Source organism: Penicillium arizonense, assembly GCF_001773325.1.
Source record: "Penicillium arizonense strain CBS 141311 chromosome Unknown PENARI_contig003, whole genome shotgun sequence".
Classification (NCBI taxonomy): domain Eukaryota; kingdom Fungi; phylum Ascomycota; class Eurotiomycetes; order Eurotiales; family Aspergillaceae; genus Penicillium; species Penicillium arizonense.
Window position 1 is genome coordinate 1,632,137 of NW_019173280.1, and position 18,449 is coordinate 1,650,585.

Sequence of the window (18,449 nt, forward strand, 5' to 3'; positions counted from 1 at the left end):
CGAAGACAAAATTCAACATGATACCACTTTTCATCGGCTGGGAAGGAAGTTTTTGGCGTTTTTCAGGAGCGACAGTCTTCAACAACCTCACAATACCTCAACACCGTCCACGGTGCTTCTCGAGAGTCGGTTGGTCCTGCTTCCACACAGGGCTATACTCTTTCGATGCGATGCAGTCTGCGTAGCGCTCTCTGTGAGAGTGCTCGAGGCTCTTCGTAGGTCCTGGACAAGCTAATCTAAACATTAGCGATAGAATAATCATAACTTCACATCTATCACATTTACCACTGGTTTTGGTTGCACCTTATTTCCTACGTAGCTGTAACACCTTAGATATTAACTTATATTTTCTTTCCCTCAAACCCTACTTACTACCTCTGTACAATTCTGCTCAATTAAAGTCGAGGCGGAGTGCACGTCCTGACGCGTGACGCCCGACCCACTACGCCTTGAGCGCGATCTGACAACACCCTCAATTGCAATCGAATGTCTCGATTGTTTGCATTGCATACACAATTACGCCGTTACACGATGCCACTCTAGACGCGACCATGTCCTCGCGTATAGTACCGAACATCCTGGATCCCCTCACCTCATCCGCGCTGAACAAACTGCACGAACCGACCCCTCCAACACTCAAGCGAAAGAGAAGCGACGATGACGAGATCTACAATGCTGCCGGCCAGCTTGCAACCTCCTCGATTGTCATCAGAGTAAGCAGAGACCCTGACCAACCCAACCCATTCCAATCCAATCCTCGAACCCTTCCTTACCCTTACCCTTGACTTGGTTACTGACAACCCATCCAGGCACACGCAGCGTCACTATCCGACCACCCTCTAATCCTCGAACCAATAACGGTCCTCTCACGCTCCCGCCTCCCACTCTCATGGCTAGACGATACACCCGCCTCCCGCTCAGACGATGAACCCGGCGGCCTCTTCACGGCTGATATTCCCACACTGGAAGTTGATCTGTGCGCCAAAGCTGAACCTACCGTTCTCGCGGTCCGCCTGCTTGCCAATGGGGGATTGTACATTGTCGAGCGCGTAAAGCGGGGTATATACTCGCTTTCTAAACTCGCGCGATGGGTGCATGAGGGTAATATCGTCGTTGCGGCTAAGGGGTGGCATGAATCCGAGGATGCAGATGTCGATATCAAGGATGTCAATGAGTCGACTGCTATGCCGGATGGATATGACTGGTGGCAAGCTGCTCAGATTGACGAGCCGATTACTGATATTGGAGTGGGCGAGAAGCCTACGCTGGATATTGCGCTTGTCTTTGGTCCGTCTGAGGCGGATGCCGGCGTTGCTGAGGCTTCATTTGTGGGTGTTTTTGAGCATCGGAGTCATTCGCTTGCGCCGTCTAGGAGCTTTGATGATGCTGATGGGGATCCGTTCGTGACTGAGCCGAAGGGCTTGGCGGATGGTGGGGATGCTATGGATGTCGATGGGGTTGAGTCTAACGCTGTGGATGTGCAGCAGTCGCCTGAAGTGTTGCTAGATGGGATGAGGGATCATTATTTGCAGGCTCTTTATGTTTCAAAGGTGATTCTCATTCGAGGTGTTTGGGGCTTGGATTGCGTGTAGCTAACAGCTTTTTAGACTTCTGTGGCATACTTTGCTAAGGGTCCTTTGACGCGCTGTCGGAACGCTTTTCAGGCTCGGGATACGGAGCAATCGCATGGATCAGCGGAACTTGTTGAGTTCTATCGTGAGGCCATTCTTGCGGCCAAGAAAATGGATCTCAAGTATAGAGAGGCGGTACCATCAGCAGTTCGTGATGCTGTGCTAGCTGATTCTGACGATGGTGCCAAATCCAAGAAGCGAAAGAGCAAGAAGAAGAAGAAGCTGGGTAAGAATGGTCTATACCCAGAGGAGGAAGGGTTCATCCATCGATGGTGGAAGGACAGACTTACGAACGAGTCCTCAGCCCAGGACTCGCGCGAAGCAGAATCCAAGAAGCAGATATCTGATCTCCGGCTCCGCGAGACACAGCTGCAGATCTTGTTGGTTCTGGAAGTCATGGTACTGGAAATGGGCATTGCCTCGGCGGAGAAGGACAATGCCCACAAGGGAAAGGAACCAGAAGGCGAGAAACAGACGCCGAAGAAACCCAAGGCCAAGAAACCCCAGGATTTGAATGTGCTTCTCGAACTCCATCTCGATCGAATGTGCATTTGGCATGCTGTGAGCATGGAAGAGACATCTGCTGCCGATACAGCAAAGGCTTCCTCGTTCAGCAGCAGCCATATGTCAGGCAAGAAAGTCGAAAGTGATGCAGTGCGTGACTTTTGCACGGAAGTCATCATTCCCTTCTATGCCGCGCGTATCCCCGATAAGTGCAAGCTGATCACCCGCAAATTCGGTGTATCTGGCGGTATCTCTCCGGCCTCTAAGAAAACGCAGTCATCGACCAAAGTGCCTCGGGTGGAACCCGGCACGGAAGTCAAGCGACAGCAGCCAGCACAGAAGCCTCGGCGGACATTGCAGCGTGTGCTTACGGATGAGAAAGCGGCAGCGTCCCATGTCCGACACCCGGGACTTAGTCGCTCTAATACGGCCCCGTCGCAGCACAATCTGAAGCGTGATACAGGGGAGCCTCTGCTGCCTGCTGTTCTGAGTGGCAGTGTCCGGGGTGGCATTCATAAAGCAAAGCGCACGGAGAACCGAGAAGTTGATCTCAACGCCGTGGCGCGGCAGCACGAGACCAAACTCAGAAAGGTTCAAATGCTGGTCGATCAGAAGAAGGAGTTAGACGCTGCTATCCACGCGCTGCGGAAACCCAACAGAGAACTCGTCTCCAAGGACATAGCAGACGATGCAGTCAAGCGGGTCACAACCAGTGGAGGCAGTTCAAGGAAGCCAAAGAACCCTGTGCGCAATCCATTCGGTGAAGGCGTACAGGTCATGGCGACTCCACGGGGCAACCGAAAGAAGGAGGTGGTAGGTCTACCTCCGCTACCTCGTAGTTTAGCCTCGTCGCGATCATTTATTGGTGTGGAGAACTCTCCTCTCGGCGAGTCTCCGCTCATGGTCCCCTCTTCCAGTCGACGGGCGATATCGTTTTCTGGCGCCGATTCCGACCCCTTTAATCCCCATGACGGTCCCAGCGGTCGAAGCCCGCGATCCAGTCAGCCCGATGGAGCTGTCCAGGAAACTCCAACGAGGCCCTCTTCCAAAATCTTCCAGAGTACAAGTGGGCTTGGAGACTCCATGGCTGCCCGTCGACCGTCTTCCTCCACTGGCAAAGGCCTCTTCCGAGTACCCAATCTCCCTGCTCCCCGCTCTACCACCCAATCAATGGTCCCAGGTACGCCTGTCCATTCGCGCCATAAGACAGTTTCCGCATCGACGGAAACGATGTCCTCGTCTCAACAGCTCAGTCAATCTCTCAGCGATGCTCGCTCCTCGGCGATCATGGAAACACCCCCAAAGAAGCGTGCGCTGCAGGAGACACCCACTACACCCTCTATACCATTTCCTACAACCCTCGACGCCATGGCCGTCGAACCTCCTCAAGCGCACTCCCCGCCAGCCGTCATGGGGACGCCAATTAAAGGTGCTGCGGCTGTACCAGTGACACCCGACAAATCGCAGTCGAAGTCGATCTACGAGCAACTTGGCTGGGATGATGAGATGGACTTTTAATATTCACTACATAAGCATATCTGAATGCATAGCGTGGTCATGTGGCATGCATTTTATGTGGAGTTTGCCGATTCTGTTTGATCGTTCTGTTATTTATTTTTGTACACGTTTATTGGTGTTTGGGTTATTACCCCTGGGCTGTGGAGTTCAAGCTTGGGGTTAAAGCACGGTTAAAGCACTGGCATGCATTGATTGAATCTTCATGTTTGGCATTGGTTACATATATCCCCACCGCATTATCTTAGCATCTTTATATGCAATACATTCTTTTATTCGAAGTAGTAAAGCTGACGTCCCCGCTTTAATGTACCAGAAGGGTATGGGTATATAGTAGACCTATTTGTAGAAGCATAAGTTATTAGATGAAAACCACTTGTTGAATCGGCCCTTTAACTGTAACTAATTAAGGCCAAATTAGACGTAAATCTATATATGTGGCTGTCACTAAATATATCCACACACTAACTTCACTAGGGCCCATCTTCCCTATTAGTGCAAGTACTAGATCGATCACAATTCAGAAGCCTTACGCATGGCCCCACCTAAAAGACAAGCTCGTATTCGCTTTCAACTTTTTCGAAACATTACTCCTGAAGCCCAAGATTTCTCTTCTCTTCTCCGGGGATATGTGGTCTACCTCGTCCATTTCCCTACGCCACTCCGACCCCGGGCCATGATCCACGTACGACGCTTCTAGGCCACCTATCATAAAACTGAAACAAACCCCCCGGCCCCAATGCGCGCGGAAAGTCTGCCAACAAGACCGAAGCAATTGACAGTCTCGCGCTCTGCGTGCCATCCAGTCCGGTCATGAGCGAACATGATCATCACCATCACCACCACTCGGTGCCGCATAAAGGCCAGCCACTACTATACATCCCAAATACACTATGGACACGCGCATTTGCGATAACGGTAATCGCCGAAACAGTCCTCACAGTCGCAATTGAAAGGTATGCGCTCGAATCCTTGCACTGCCAATCCCAACCCCAACCCCAACCCGGGACTCTACTGACAACGCCCTATACATGTAGCTGGATCCTCATAAGTCTCCGCGGCCACCTCGAAGATGACGGAAAAAATGACGGAACAATACGCCTCCTGTCCTTCCTAGGCCTATACATCTTCGCACTTCTATACGAACTGGCTCTATCATATGATGCCCTGCGCCGAAAGAATACAATCCAACTGGTCGGGCTCTGTATCTGTAATCTGGGCCTGTTGACCTATGGCTTTTTGCAGATGCATGAGATTAACAGTACCGTTACCACTGCGCTAAATGATAAGACTGTCAGCGACCATCTACTGAAAATATATCGCATTGAGCTTGTGCTTGTTCCCGTTATTTTGGGTGTTGGGACTGTTGCTATGACTTTCTTTACGTGGAAGTTGCGGGCTGAGTTCTCGTGGTCTATTTATAAGAATATCAGCGCGGATTTGCAGATGAAGCGGAGGTATCTTACTTATCAGGTTCGTTGCTAGGGCTGCTTATTTGTATCTTTTTTGGGGGGTTCTAGGAAACTGATCTCTCTAGGTTTATATTGCGCTCTTGAAATTCGATTTCTTCTTTGTGTTTGGAAGTCAACTTCAGATTCTCCTTGTTGTCCTTAAGGCTGAGGACTCGGATTTCATCGTTAATGCTGCCTTGATTCCGGTTACGATAGCGACATTGATTGGGGCTGCTCAGTTCTGCAAGCGCGAGAAAACAAAGTCTCTCATAACTATGATGGTAAGATTTAAATCGAGAGGTCGTATATTTGGTTTTAATCATGGACTAACAATCACTATAGTTCTTCATGCTCGTCATCATGGGATGTTTCGGCCTGACTCTCTATCGAATGCACATTTCCAGTGAAAGCAACCAATTCAGCTCAGTCCGAGTCTCCCTGACACTATTTTCCTCCCTATCATTGCTTTTGATGGGTATGACGCTTGTCAACTCCGTGTTGTGTATCATCAATTTCAACAAAGGATTGAAAAATCACGTTATGACTCCTAAGAAGCGACGGAAAGGTTCAGTCGCATTAGAACTTGAGTCTCAGGAGGCTCCTTCGCGGTTTTTGTTGCATTAGATATACGAGAATGACCCTTGTTACGTTCTTTTGAAATATGCATTTTTTTATCTTGTGGTGTATATATTGGTTCGTGTTATTTTTTATTCTCTTGTTGAAACGAAAATATCTGCATTGGAATAGGATGATCTTGAACTTAGGGCAAACGTCGACGATGTGCCGTACCGGTTGGAACCGGCGAATTTAAGATTTGCCGATATCCCCCGCCACGTTTTCTGCCTTCTTTCTTTTTAGCGCATTCCAAATACTCATCAATATGTGCGCCGATTTTTACATGTCTGCATGCCATAGTCAACGCACTACTCCTAGAGCCCCAGCAAGGCCCAAGAAAAGAGCTGTTGCGTAAGTGTCAGCCAATGCAGCAAGGACGTCCGCTGAAAGTTCTCGAGTTGCCACCGATGCCACGCTCAGAAGATTAAATGCTCCGGAGAAAAGCCATGCTCAAAATGTCGATCTGCGGGCTACGAAGCCCAATGCAGGTATGCGACTCGGGATCGCAAAGTACGAGTGGATGAAAGGTAGCTTCCTCAATCAGTGCGTTTGACGGGGATCAAAACTATTGCTGATGTACCACAGCTACCTGGAGCAACTCTTGAAGGATAGCGAAGAGTTGCATGACCGAAAGCGTCGTTTAAAAGAAACACGCCCGAATAGATCTGAGCAAATCTCAGACTTTCAGCAAAGTCCCGATACAATCGAGGAGAATGCTGGCTCGATGGCACAAACTGACCTCATCGGGGACAAGCCATGGTTCCAATCACACGATGCCTCATTGCTTCCTCTGTACATCAGTGAAGCAACTTGCACCGCCTTTGCCACTCGTCTATGCCAATCCTTAAAGAGAACGAATACACCAACATTGCATCTTCCAAGATCGCGTTATACTGACGAGTCTACAATTACATCTCTCCTTCATGCGGACATACAATGGCCCAGCCTTGTGTGTGCTCAGCTCTTGGTCAAAACCGCACTTGGTCACATCATGTCCACTTTCCATTTTGTTCTGAAAAAGGACACCATGGATATGCTCTATAGCGTTTATCAGAGCCAAGACTTTGAGAATCCAAGTATCAAGTGCAAGTTTTTTGCTCTCTTTGCACTTGGGAAAGTTCATTCGACTCCTTATGGGTCCTCTGATGCGCCATATGTACCGGGATCGGATTATTTTGCGAAGGCATTGAGTCTCATCCAGGTCATTCCCGAAAGACCAAACATGGTTCATATAGAGAGCCTGCTCTTGCTTGTGCGTCTTTCCTAAACGATCCTCTTCTTAACTAACATCTTTCAAGGCATTCTTCTGCCAATTCTTGAATCGTTTTCATTCAGCCTATCTCTTCATTGGAAATGCATTGCGACTAGCGCTCAGCATGGGCTTGAACTATAACGTCCCACAAAGTCAAAATCTACATCCAGTGGCACGAGAGCACCGAATTCGAATTTGGTGGTCTATTTATACATTTGATCGCTTCTGGGGCTCGAAATCTGGGTTCCCTGTTCAAATTCACGATGAGTGGATTCATGTTGATCTTCCCTCCAGTTTGGCCTCTGAAGCATATCCAGACCAATTCGCTGACAGTGCATTCGCAACGTCGACCATTGAACTTGCCAAGATCACCGGCAACACGACAGGAGATATCTACTGCCAAAAGCAATCTGTTGAGAGCTTCTTACATTGTGAACAGAAACTTCTGACTCAGTTGAAACGATTTGTCCAATCCCTACCTGAGCAGATGAGACTCCATTCAGATAAGCCAAACTCCAAAGTTGCGATTCATCTGCATCTTCAATTCAATTTTGTAAGAATCAGGTTTCCAGCTTGGCCTTACTCCTTTTTGAACTTATATGCTGATCTCCTTAGTGCGTGATCTTGGCCATTAGACCAGTCCTCTTGCACGTCTTGACTTTGACCAAGAAAGGCCACTCCAACCAGTCCACCGATACAATTTCACCAGTCCTAGTCACATTGAGTGAGGCATGCATACACTCAGCAAGACACTCTTTCGCTTTATGTGTGGATGAGTGGACGAGAGGATCCTTTGTAATATACGGCTATGCTTTCCCAGCATACCTCTTTTCAGCCGCACTCGTCTTGGTTGTCTCGAGTCTTTTGCCTCTTGGGAGTCCAGGCGATTTGACATCTACCGAAACTGCCTTGGAGATACTCAAGAATCTCAGCTTGTCTGGCAATCTTGCGTCAAGAGACCTTTATGATCACCTTACGCGGGTGCGGCAGTGCCTTGACGACAACTCTGTTTCTCCTGCACTGGCGCTTGATAATTCCGAGAATAATCCCGTCAATGCATTACCGATGGATGAAGGATTGCTTCCAATGCCCCCACGACCAAACCGATGCTCCGGCTATCCTCATGTTTCCTCGGGGTTAGAAGACTTGAATTCTCAACTCTTTGAAACCAACGTACCCTATCTAACTACAGAAATGGCTCTTCATCAGCCCACTATGCTAAATTTTCTGACGCAACCTCATGTGGACTTTGGACTCCTGGATCCGGTGGAGATGTTCAACGATTTCGATTTAGCCTTTTCAAGTTCTTCCAATTGATGTACATATTATGAAGCATTTTCCGATTTATCATCAGGCCGGCTGCATTGAATTTGACCGTGAAAAGTGGGCCATACCGCGGGTAAGCGGCGTCGGCCAACTTGAAGTTAGCCGTATGCCATATCTAGAAAAAGCAGATAAATGAGCAAGCTCTGCAGGTTCACGAAAGAAATATCTCATCTTTAAGACTTCTCCATGGCATCAACATATACCTATTCATTCTTCCGCATCTCCAAAACCGACAATATCGAAGCGTCATCCCAGGAATACCGAGACCTACGCTTAAACGCATTAAAAGCCTCACCGGGCTCATTCGCATCAACATACGAAACTGAATCCCTCTTCACAGAAGCCAACTGGAAAAACCTCATCACTGTCCCCGATCGTGAAGTGTTCATCTGTGTCGCAACACCAGTCCACGACCAATCGCAAACAAAATGGATCGGCCAAGTCACTCTACGAGGACCCATCTCCAAAGCAGACTTCATCTTACCAGAAGAATCAGGCCAACCAGCGCAGAAACCCGACGACGAAGAAGAATGCTGGCAGATGCTTAGCCTATTTACATTACCCGATCATCGTGGCCATGGACTAGGCGCCAAACTTTGTCAGAATGCACTTGATTATCTTCAATCCTATCGAGCTTCTCCGCAGGGAATCCTGGTGCGGCTTATGGTTAAGCCGGAGAATAATGTTACCGTTAATCTGTATAAGCGTCTTGGATTTGATATTGTTGGGAGGGCGACCCTTGTTGAAGCTCTCATTGCGAATGGTGATGAGCATCTTTTGCCGGATGATCGGAGTTCTGCTAAATGGTCGGATCGGACGGGGTTGATTATGATTTTGAGGATGGGTCGTTTATAGGTTGTTTTTGTATGTTTAGAATAGATGCTGTCATTGTTGTATTTGAATAGAGACCGGTTATTAAAGCGTTTCTTGGTTGATTCCTGTTCGCTTGGGCACTCGGTCTGGCTTGCCTGGTAATTGCAATTTGTTAGAGGAATTTAGGTGTCAGGCTACTCTCTGGAAATACAGAAGTTGACATGCCTATGTGTCGAATATCAGGAATACGTTTGAGACAGTATTGGGCCGAGAACAACATCTGATCAAGAAACCAAACGAAGCTCGATCTGGCCAAATAACCCCGGCCGCTTTACACTGCATTGCAGGTCTGTGATCACTGCGCGTGGAACTTGACCGACAAGGATTTACCACGTCGTGCATAAACAGAAACCAGCCCAAAAGAGGGGCCATGGCACAATCCTCATTTTGAAGCATCTGGGCAGCCATGCAGTCTCCTCGAAAAGTAGATAAATGATAGCCCCAATCCCAAAAACAACATATACAGAGGATCTTCAGCCTACACCGCCGTTCCAAAATGACCAGAACTAAATCCAACCTTCTCATTGCTCTCATTTATGAAGACCCGCAGATCTATCGCGATCTCGGCTACCCGGCTTCTCATATCTCCCATCTAGATACCTGTACCCCGGCCGAGGATGTTATCGTCGTTCTCAGCAGGCTCGGACACAGGGTAGTTCCTATCCCCGATGTGCAGACGCTGGCGAGAAAGCTCGGCGCCGGTGAAGGGGCGCAGTGGGATCTAGCGGTGAATATCGCTGCGGGGGTGTATGGAGCTGCAAGGGAAGCGCAGGTGCCTGCTATGCTGGAGGCATTTGCGGTGCCGTTTACGTTTTCGGATACGGCGACTATGGCGCTTTGTTTGGACAAGGGGAAGACAAAGGTGGAGTGAACCATTCTATTTTTCTATGCATGGAGGACATGTATCCGAGGTGAAGCGCAGGAGAGGGACTAAACTATAGGATCCAAGATCGATCTACAATCTGGATGTTAAGCGAAGGTCAGCCCTATACGGAGTACAATGGATACTAACCAAATAATGACAGATGGTCCTCGAGCACTACGGCATCCCGACATCCCCCTTCGCAATCATCAATCTAGACCGACATCCCGACAAACCCATAACATCAAACGTCATCAACTCCCTGACCAAAGGATCCAAACACGCATCGTCGCTCCTGGACCCAGCATCATACCCACTCTTCGCAAAGCCACTAGCAGAAGACACCTCGAAAGGAATCAAGGAGATAAGCGTCATCCATAACGTTAATCAGCTCTGCCAAGCCATCGAAGAACTGCGCTTAAGCACACGCGCGATCCCAGCAATCCTAGTCGAGAAGTTCCTGGCAGGTCGGGAGTTCACAGTGGGGATCCTAGGCACAGGCGATGACGCATGGGTTCTAGGAGTCGATGAGATCGTGTGGAGCGATCAGGTCAACGGGGACTCTGACGTTGTGCAGTTTGCGACTGAGAAATCCAAGACTAGTGAGGACTGGGATGGCATCGCGGATGAGATCCCAGCCAATCGGGCGGATCCGCTGGTCGAGCGGGCATGCACGGTCGCCTTGCGGGCCTGGAGAGCAATAGGCTGTCGTGATGGTGGACGAGTTGATGTTAGGTTCGACGCTTCGGCCGGAGTGGCAAATGTTCTGAAGGTAAGTCACGTCCTACGGAGAGTGTCATGCCATAGGGCAGAAACCCCGATGACATGGATTGCTTGATTGATCGAGAGCGTGTGCTTATGCTGTTTCGTTTTCTTGTTTGCTTATCTTCATTGTCGTTGGAGTGGGCAGACATGACGAAATGTCATATTGACGTCAATTTGGAGAACATCCGATACTGACGTCTTTCTCTGATATAGATCAATCCATTGGCGGGTCTGAAGCCTGATTGGTCTCAACTGCCGATGATTGCTGCGCACAATGGCATGTCATTTGAAACTTTGTTCGAGCATATACTTCGCAGCGCACTGAAGAGGGCTCCAGCGCAATGGAGGATGTGACATTTGGTATGATGAAAGCTGACCCGATCGGCGGGGAACTCGCCACCAGCCCTGACAGCTTTAGCCCATACATAGTTCTTGATCGCCTTCTTTCATATTCCACCAGTGAGGATCAGGGTCCACCAACCCCCCTGTTCTTGCTTTGGGCCTGCGTTAGTTCTCCAGACTATGACCCTGGGGCAACGGATCGTCACGACGGATGTCGCCGTTTTAGGGTGTCATGTGACCGGTTACGCGGCTTGGATGAGTCACGTTCGCCATCCGCCAAACCTGCCCAGTTGGGAAGTCAAGAATAGATATGTGGAGGCAAACGTTGAACATGGAGAAAATAGATGTTACAATGGAATGTTTTATTTTGTAAAGTGGATGTGCCCAGCAAAAAATTATTGGTAAATTAATAAAGACAGTATCTGAAGATAGTTAAGTAGTTATATACAGTGCTCATTTTTATTGATCATCAAAGTCGTCAAGTCGTAATATCGTAGGCCGCAAAAAATGGTTCAGGAAATGTTCGTGACGTCGAGGATGTCGAGGATATAGGTGAAGTTGAGGGAGTGGTATATTAGGGCATCATCAAGGATCAATCGAGTTTAACCCGCAATGGGAGAAACCATGCATGATCCTCCTGTCCAGAGGTGTTTTGATGTTGCCTCAAGACAGTTACGGCCCTTTTCCAAAAAACCATTTTCGGACGAGTGTTCGGGAGACGGTGGTGAGGCTGTTGGAGGAGGAACAACGACAGGCTCAGCGCTGATGGAGACTTGTTGGTTGGTGATTTCAATGTGAGGCTCGTTGGCCGGGGCCCGGATCTTAGGCATAGGTAGTTCGGCGTTTCTCATATCGTCCATTTCATCTTCCTCGTCGGTATCCTCGAAGTCGAATGAGCTGATGCGAGACTTCATATCATTCTCGGTCCACATCACGGAGCCACAGTGCAGGCGGAAGTGAGCCACGCAGCGGCGAAGGTCGGGATCGGGAGCAGTGGCTTCACGGGCAAGCTTCTCCTTGGAGAGATGTGTGAGCTTGTAAGGGAGGGCATTGCGGTTCGCCATAGGGGGCCAACGTTTCTTTTGTGGAATTGGCACGGAGGCAGTCGGCTTTGGTGTCTTGGGTGTTCTTTGTGTGGTACCAGTGTTCATAGTTGATGCTGATGTGTGGATTTAAATAGCAACCATATATGTATGGGGTGTGTTTTTTAATAGTGTGTCAAAGTCAAAAAGGTTTTAAGAACGATGAACAGAGAACGGTTTAGAGATATTAAGAGATTCAAAAAGAAAGAAATCGAAGGGGGTCAAGGGAGTACCAAGTCTTATACGTGCAGATCGTGCAATGGGGAACCTGGTCCAAGCGCTCTGCCGTGTCACCAGATCACGAAACCGGTTCTAGGCCTGTGTTGTGTCAGGCCCAGATTCCTTTTTTTCCGCCAACCCTTGGCCTCGTTGGTTTCTTGGTATGATTCATTACAAACTTAACATAGTGGCTTAACTTACCCCATATTTTGGTTCCAACTGTAATTATTCCGTTAAGAAAATGATTCTCAACCCTAGGGAAACCCTATGGAAGGCCTGTGGAAAGCGTGTGAAAATTCTCTACACTGCGCGGTGTGCGTAGCGGCTATTCGGACCCTCTGAGTGGGGAGGCCCAGTTTTCTGATCAGTTGATGCTTCGAAAATTTTTCGGTGGGGACCTTTCTGCGGAGCTTATCTTGCTCTATTCGTGAGGATCCCTAGCGAAAAAAATAGAAACGTTGCACGGGGAAACTCACGATCCCCACGGATTACCTTCCCAGGAAATCCGAACCCCCTCATCGCTTCGCCCCCCGTGGCAACGTTTTCGGCTTCACGATGCTAACGGTGCTTGCAGTTACCAGTCTCGTCTGGTGATGTTTTTCTTTTCCTTGAAGCAAATCAAACAGAAATAGAACTGAGATTCCCTTCAAGAACTACCCTGATCTCCCACCCTTCTCTCTAACCATCGCATCTATAGTGGATTTTGGCCAGGATGACTCAGCAAACCCTAACTTCGCGCATTCAACCCTTTGACAACCCTAAATTCCACTGCATTCCCCGACCATCCTCTTCCCACGGCTGATGTGGTGAATGTGTATATGCGTGTACACCGACTCCTCCGCCTAGCATTCCACACATTGGCGTCCCACTCATATTTCCCCCCTCCCTCTTGACGATCTTTTGAGCGGCAGGTGTCCATTCGCCGAAGACGGTTCTGGTCCCTAGTCGCCTGGTTATAATATCCGCCGCCCGTGCGACCGTGGCTAAGCTCCAGACCCCCTCCCTAAACCTACCCTGGCCTTCCGTGGGGCCCGACCAAACAAATCAAGTAGTGGCGCTTTAATATGGAGTGCACTTGTTAATAACTTGGCGCTCAAAATACTGTAATATGGCAATAGCGAAAATTGTGTTTGCCAATGGCTCCGGCTTTAATATTTTCCCGCCCCATATCCCAAAAATTACTTAAGGGGGGACTGACGGTACTGTACAAATACATGTACATGTACACTTCACAATGGACGTTACTCCGTAAGCCCAGACTCAGAAAAGCAAGCCAAAGCAAGCCAGAGAGGCATTGTTGCAGATCAAGACGCGACACCGTTGGCAACGAATGAGACAATAATCAAAATATGGCCAAATCCGCTGCATTAATGAACCCCACTGTTTCCAGTGCGTTGGTCAAGGCTATTGCAGCCACCTAAGCCAAAGAACCCAGTCTAGAATTTCCTTCAGAGGGCTGGACAATGGAAAGCAGGTTCTCTCGCACACTAGCACCCGTGGCTGGGCCCACTACAGCTTCTAGCTCGAACTAGTTCTCTCACATGTTGCGAGCTAACAAACGTTTATTAATGAGGCGTTGAATGTTTCAGATGTTGATTTGCTCGAGTAGTGCTGCAGGCTATATCTACTTTGTCTGGTCGGTTTAATGCATCCGCCGTCTTACTTTGTGATGGATACCCTCTAACTTAGCGGCGGACGCCCGACATCTTCTCCGAGGCTTGAATGTACAAGGATGTTGCCCGTGCGGTACCGCGGTTTCTGTTGGAACCACGAGCGATCGTCAAAAAAGTTGATAGTCTTATCTAGATTTGTGCAGGCTGAATACGACGCGGTTCATCCGCTGATCCAACTTGATCTCGTTGTTTCACCGGCCTTTGGGGTCTGCAAAATGGTCACATGGCACGGGGCTTGAAGTTCACCCTTGGAACAATTAAACATGTATTCGATCTTCTCACGAACTAGATCAAGAACGCAGCTAAAGTGACTAGTTGGTGAAATTTGCTCTTTGGGGATCGTGTCAACAAGCATTCCGCTGCGATAATTTCTTCCTACCGCAAAAGGGGGAAATATTTTTCCAGTCTACAATACTGCCACCTAATTTAAACAAGGTCTTTCCCATTTTGATAGAGCCTGACAATTTCATTGTCATCGATGTAGCATCCCGATGGCGTAGTTTCGCCCTACCGTGGTTCGGACTCGGCCCGGCCGTCCCGCTGAGATCTTTGCACTGAGTGTCACCTGGGCACATTCGGCCGCATTTGTTATGAAAGAAAATAAGACTAAGTGGGGCTTTGAGAATATACCATGATTTCTAGGGCTAATTAATGATCGTACAATATTCAAGTTACTCAGCCCGCGGGATACCTGTGTAGCTTTTCGGGGGGTATAGTGGTCTCTACCTCCGCCTTCATTTTAAGGACGGGTTAAGAGTGTCTCAAATATTGTAAGAAATCTTGAGAGAAACTACAAAATGCAAAATGTATCATTGGAAATGGCCTTGTTGAGCACACTCCCCTTGTGTGCACATAACCAGATAACCGCTCAGCTCTCTTAGATCTACACCTTGTCTTCCCATCCGTCTTGAAGGCACAGACCTACTTTCAAGCGTTTGGTCCATGGAGACCTAAAATATGTTGTCAAATTCTTACTCAATCCTTGATCAGATGACTACGCGGTCCAATGTTGTAGTACCTCGATGTCTTCTCCATGTGATAGTTGCCTGTCTCAAGCCATATTGTTGTCTACGATTCATTCTCGTAACAAACTACAAAGACGATTCGATCCAATAGAAACAGACTTTAAATCTCTTGGAACTCCGCTAGTCCTATCTCATCCCCTTCGATTCGTCAAGTCCAGCGGCAGCAACTGCATGGTATCAGATGATTTTCCCCAACTCCGCAGAGGTTGAAGGGCTTTGCACCCTGCCGATCTTATTCGATCTCTGTCTAGGTCATGGGCTTTTCACCTCATGCGCGATGCATCTCGCCTACCGGCCCCTGCTGCGGCCTGAAGTATTCCTGACTCACGCTAATGCCTAAACCCAGCCGGGATTTGGGTGTGACTATCATTGCCGTGTCAGGGTTTCCTTTCCGAGAATCGGACATACAGCTGCAGCTAAGGCATTTTCTGGGCTTACTGGGACCTTTGCGCCATACAGTGAATGTCAGACGACATGGGTTCGGTGGGCGCCGTTGCCGTTGTTCCGAGATCTCGTATTTGTGGGGTTATGACTTAGTATCAGGCAAATTATACAACCAATCTCTTTAGTTCATTCTCTGGTAATCTTTGTCACACAATGAGTGTTAAATGTGCCACTCAGTAGACAACTTGGTTCACCTGGTTTCGTGGAAAGCCCAGGTCTGTATCTCATAGTATACAGAATGACCCATAGGCACTATTTATCTCCAGCGGGTTGTCTTTCAATAAAACACAAATCACAACGTAGACTGTCGGTCATTGAACCTCTTCCAGGTCATGCCAAAGGTCTGTGAACTGTGATAGATCAAAAGCTAGGAGACAACCAATTCAGATGTGAATCTGTACAACACGTAGCCCCGACGCGCAACGCTCCGAGTCATCTCAGGTATACCCAATATGGAAAAAGGCAAATCACAACTCCCTGCTTTCTATCTTGTTTGTGACGCGTGATGACAACGCCTACATGCTTTAGTGTTTAGCGCCTGCTTGTCTTTCCCCGCGAGTCATAGCTTACCACTAGTCCCTGAACTCCCATGAGCAGATATAAGACTGTCTAAGATAGGTCAGGATCTGTGCACCCCGTTCCATCGGAGGCTGCCGCTTTTCTAAGGCTTGGCTTGTCAAAGAAGTGGGGTTGGCTGGTCTCCGGGGTAGTCGCTTTTGTCCAAACTCCCGGTCAGAACCATATTTGATGGTTATTCCACTAGTAGAGATGTGCCGGGAAGCGCTTGGTGTCGCTGTAGCATCAAGAGAGAAACTTCTTGAACTTTGACTTGGATATATCTTTAGAAGTCAAACAGGCTGGGACTGCTATTGGACTGTCATCTTTGGCATTTGCAATGATTTTGGCGCTGACGAATTATCGTTTTCAGCAGCTTGATTTTCTTTTGTCAATAAAATGGCCCCGCATGTGTCGAACATAGTTCCCAGGGAATGAAGGGATACAGTAGATGTGGGGGTCTTGTATACATCATGAACGGGGCTTTTACCTGGCTAGGAGGTGGCGGCATCGTGGGAGTCATATGTTCCCTAAGAATTTCATACACTCCATATTTGTAATTTTTAGTCTATATGGTGGACGTTTATAGCGGTTGTTCTCAGATATACATATTGTTCAGTACCCTGCCAGGGTCCAAGTCTACGAGAGAGTAGATTTGCGTGGCATAAAACAGCACAAACACCCTTATATTAGTGTTACTCAATCATATTCGAGGTGGTAATCACGACTGCATGTTGCCTCCAGCGCTGTAGACCGAATTGGACATACGATTAAAATACAAACATCGATTCTGCAAGGTCTAACTTGAGTGCCCATGATCAAGAGATCCAGTCTTTCTCCAAATTGGAGTTGCAGAGTCACCTTGTGCTCTGTGAGCGCGGCACCATTGCTGTCATCTGTGTTACTGGGAGAAAAGCCGGCGCCGAGCGTGGAAAACGGCAGCACTCTAAGGCCGGCCATTGTGAAACCCGGACCAGTGTGTATATTATTTGGTCTATTTCCAATTTAGACCCCGTACATTCACATACTTATGGATGTAGTCCGTCCATGTCACGGCGGGCGTTGTTGTGCAACCTAGCTACATCTTGCTCTACCTCGTACAGCCGTCGCGGATGGTGCGGTCCCCGAGTATAGCAATAATTAATTCCGAATTCGGTGATAGTGTCGACCAGTCAATACCGTTGTATAGATGGAACTTGGAGCTTATGCTGATTGGGTCAGTTCAAGAGACTCTGTTTCTCGCACGGGCCGTTGATCGACTCCCTAGTTTCCGCTCAAGTGACCTTTTCATCCGTCAATAGCCTCTCTCGTTGGTCATCTGCTAGTTGTTGGACGAATCATAGGTTTGTGCTTGGCTTGAATAGTTCCTGATCTGGAAAGGCACTGATCCCGCGACACAAGGCTTTCGTGCATATTGCGAACATGACCATTCCACCCCGATAGTGTCTATTCCATGGGGCTTATAGAGCCATCCTCCTTCAATATGACCATGACTTGTTCCTCATTTTCCTGAAACTATGGAATAATGAATGTACTGTATAATATCTAAATGAAACATGGCAGCCTCGGGCCAAATAAAGCATGTCCACGCCTATCTTCATCCATGAAGCGCTAGTTCTAAATGGTCGTAGCTCCAAGGTTCTGCTAAGATGACAAGGTGCAGCCTGGGCTCAGTCCCCTCGGCCCCTTCCTTACTCTTATTTACGGTCCCTCGTTGCCTCGTCCGGAGGAATATCGCCCGAATTCTTGGATGTCGGCACAAAAGCAGGAAATACCTTTAGGGCTTGAATAGCCAGGACGACTCGAATAGTCAAGTGGCTTCTTTTATTTTGTCCTCATTATTCAGAATCTCCGGTGTTCAATCCGATATCATCCGACCGCGCATATCTCTGGTGCTCTACTCCGGATTGGACCTTCCGCACCTGCATGCTGCATTAGCTGACGCCCAGAAGCATGCATATCTCCTGGTATTATATTCATCTCTCTCCGCTTCTATAGGGTCATCTACATTTATGAGCTCGATCCGCGTTTCTCTTTACTCGCCTTTCCTACTCCTTTCATAAACCCATCGGCCTGGCATTTTTGAGACACTTCGAGTTACACCGTCCCAGAATCCAGACTAAATCGACGCGATCTTAGCCCTATCAAAGGCCTATTACAGTGTCTAGACTTTGCCCTTGCTGTGATGAGATGGTCTCTAGAGTTAAAATAGGAAGGCCAGACCATTTAGACGCTGTTTGAGGGTTTCTTTAGCTTAATATACGCACATAGTCCGCTCTTCTCCAACGATCAGCATGGAAGTATCAAAATCCGAA

At 48.3% G+C, this 18,449-nt stretch overlaps 7 protein-coding genes across 7 annotated transcripts; 5 read left to right on the forward strand and 2 right to left on the reverse strand.

Moving 5' to 3' along the window:
- Positions 1 to 551: 551 nt before the first annotated feature.
- On the forward strand, positions 552 to 3,653 carry PENARI_c003G08632 (uncharacterized protein; the record flags this gene model as incomplete). Its single annotated transcript, XM_022628602.1, has 3 exons — positions 552 to 713; positions 810 to 1,550; positions 1,608 to 3,653. The coding sequence occupies 3 exons, from the start codon at positions 552 to 554 to the stop codon at positions 3,651 to 3,653; spliced, it is 2,949 nt and encodes a 982-aa protein (XP_022491724.1).
- An 810-nt stretch (positions 3,654 to 4,463) lies between these two features.
- PENARI_c003G03025 (uncharacterized protein) lies at positions 4,464 to 5,725 on the forward strand (the record flags this gene model as incomplete). Its single annotated transcript, XM_022628203.1, has 4 exons — positions 4,464 to 4,606; positions 4,688 to 5,123; positions 5,188 to 5,382; positions 5,444 to 5,725. The coding sequence occupies 4 exons, from the start codon at positions 4,464 to 4,466 to the stop codon at positions 5,723 to 5,725; spliced, it is 1,056 nt and encodes a 351-aa protein (XP_022491853.1).
- Positions 5,726 to 5,981: 256 nt separating this feature from the next.
- Positions 5,982 to 8,285, forward strand: PENARI_c003G01630 (fungal specific transcription factor domain-containing protein; the record flags this gene model as incomplete). Its single annotated transcript, XM_022628108.1, has 5 exons — positions 5,982 to 6,067; positions 6,302 to 6,968; positions 7,015 to 7,521; positions 7,584 to 7,692; positions 7,804 to 8,285. The coding sequence occupies 5 exons, from the start codon at positions 5,982 to 5,984 to the stop codon at positions 8,283 to 8,285; spliced, it is 1,851 nt and encodes a 616-aa protein (XP_022491578.1).
- A 195-nt stretch (positions 8,286 to 8,480) lies between these two features.
- PENARI_c003G08947 (GNAT family N-acetyltransferase) lies at positions 8,481 to 9,149 on the forward strand (the record flags this gene model as incomplete). The annotated part of the gene is made up of 1 exon (XM_022628623.1): positions 8,481 to 9,149. One exon carries the CDS (start codon positions 8,481 to 8,483, stop codon positions 9,147 to 9,149), a length of 669 nt encoding a protein of 222 aa, XP_022491792.1.
- Positions 9,150 to 9,663: 514 nt separating this feature from the next.
- Positions 9,664 to 11,444, forward strand: PENARI_c003G09730 (D-alanine--D-alanine ligase family protein; the record flags this gene model as incomplete). The annotated part of the gene is made up of 4 exons (XM_022628684.1): positions 9,664 to 10,029; positions 10,193 to 10,801; positions 11,008 to 11,075; positions 11,132 to 11,444. The coding sequence occupies 4 exons, from the start codon at positions 9,664 to 9,666 to the stop codon at positions 11,442 to 11,444; spliced, it is 1,356 nt and encodes a 451-aa protein (XP_022491333.1).
- Positions 11,445 to 11,738: 294 nt separating this feature from the next.
- On the reverse strand, positions 11,739 to 12,200 carry PENARI_c003G03836 (uncharacterized protein; the record flags this gene model as incomplete). The annotated part of the gene is made up of 1 exon (XM_022628254.1): positions 11,739 to 12,200. The coding sequence occupies one exon, from the start codon at positions 12,198 to 12,200 to the stop codon at positions 11,739 to 11,741; it is 462 nt and encodes a 153-aa protein (XP_022492060.1).
- Positions 12,201 to 16,855: 4,655 nt separating this feature from the next.
- On the reverse strand, positions 16,856 to 17,094 carry PENARI_c003G12314 (uncharacterized protein; the record flags this gene model as incomplete). The annotated part of the gene is made up of 2 exons (XM_022628851.1): positions 16,856 to 16,861; positions 16,939 to 17,094. 2 exons carry the CDS (start codon positions 17,092 to 17,094, stop codon positions 16,856 to 16,858), a joined length of 162 nt encoding a protein of 53 aa, XP_022491349.1.
- Positions 17,095 to 18,449: the final 1,355 nt, after the last annotated feature.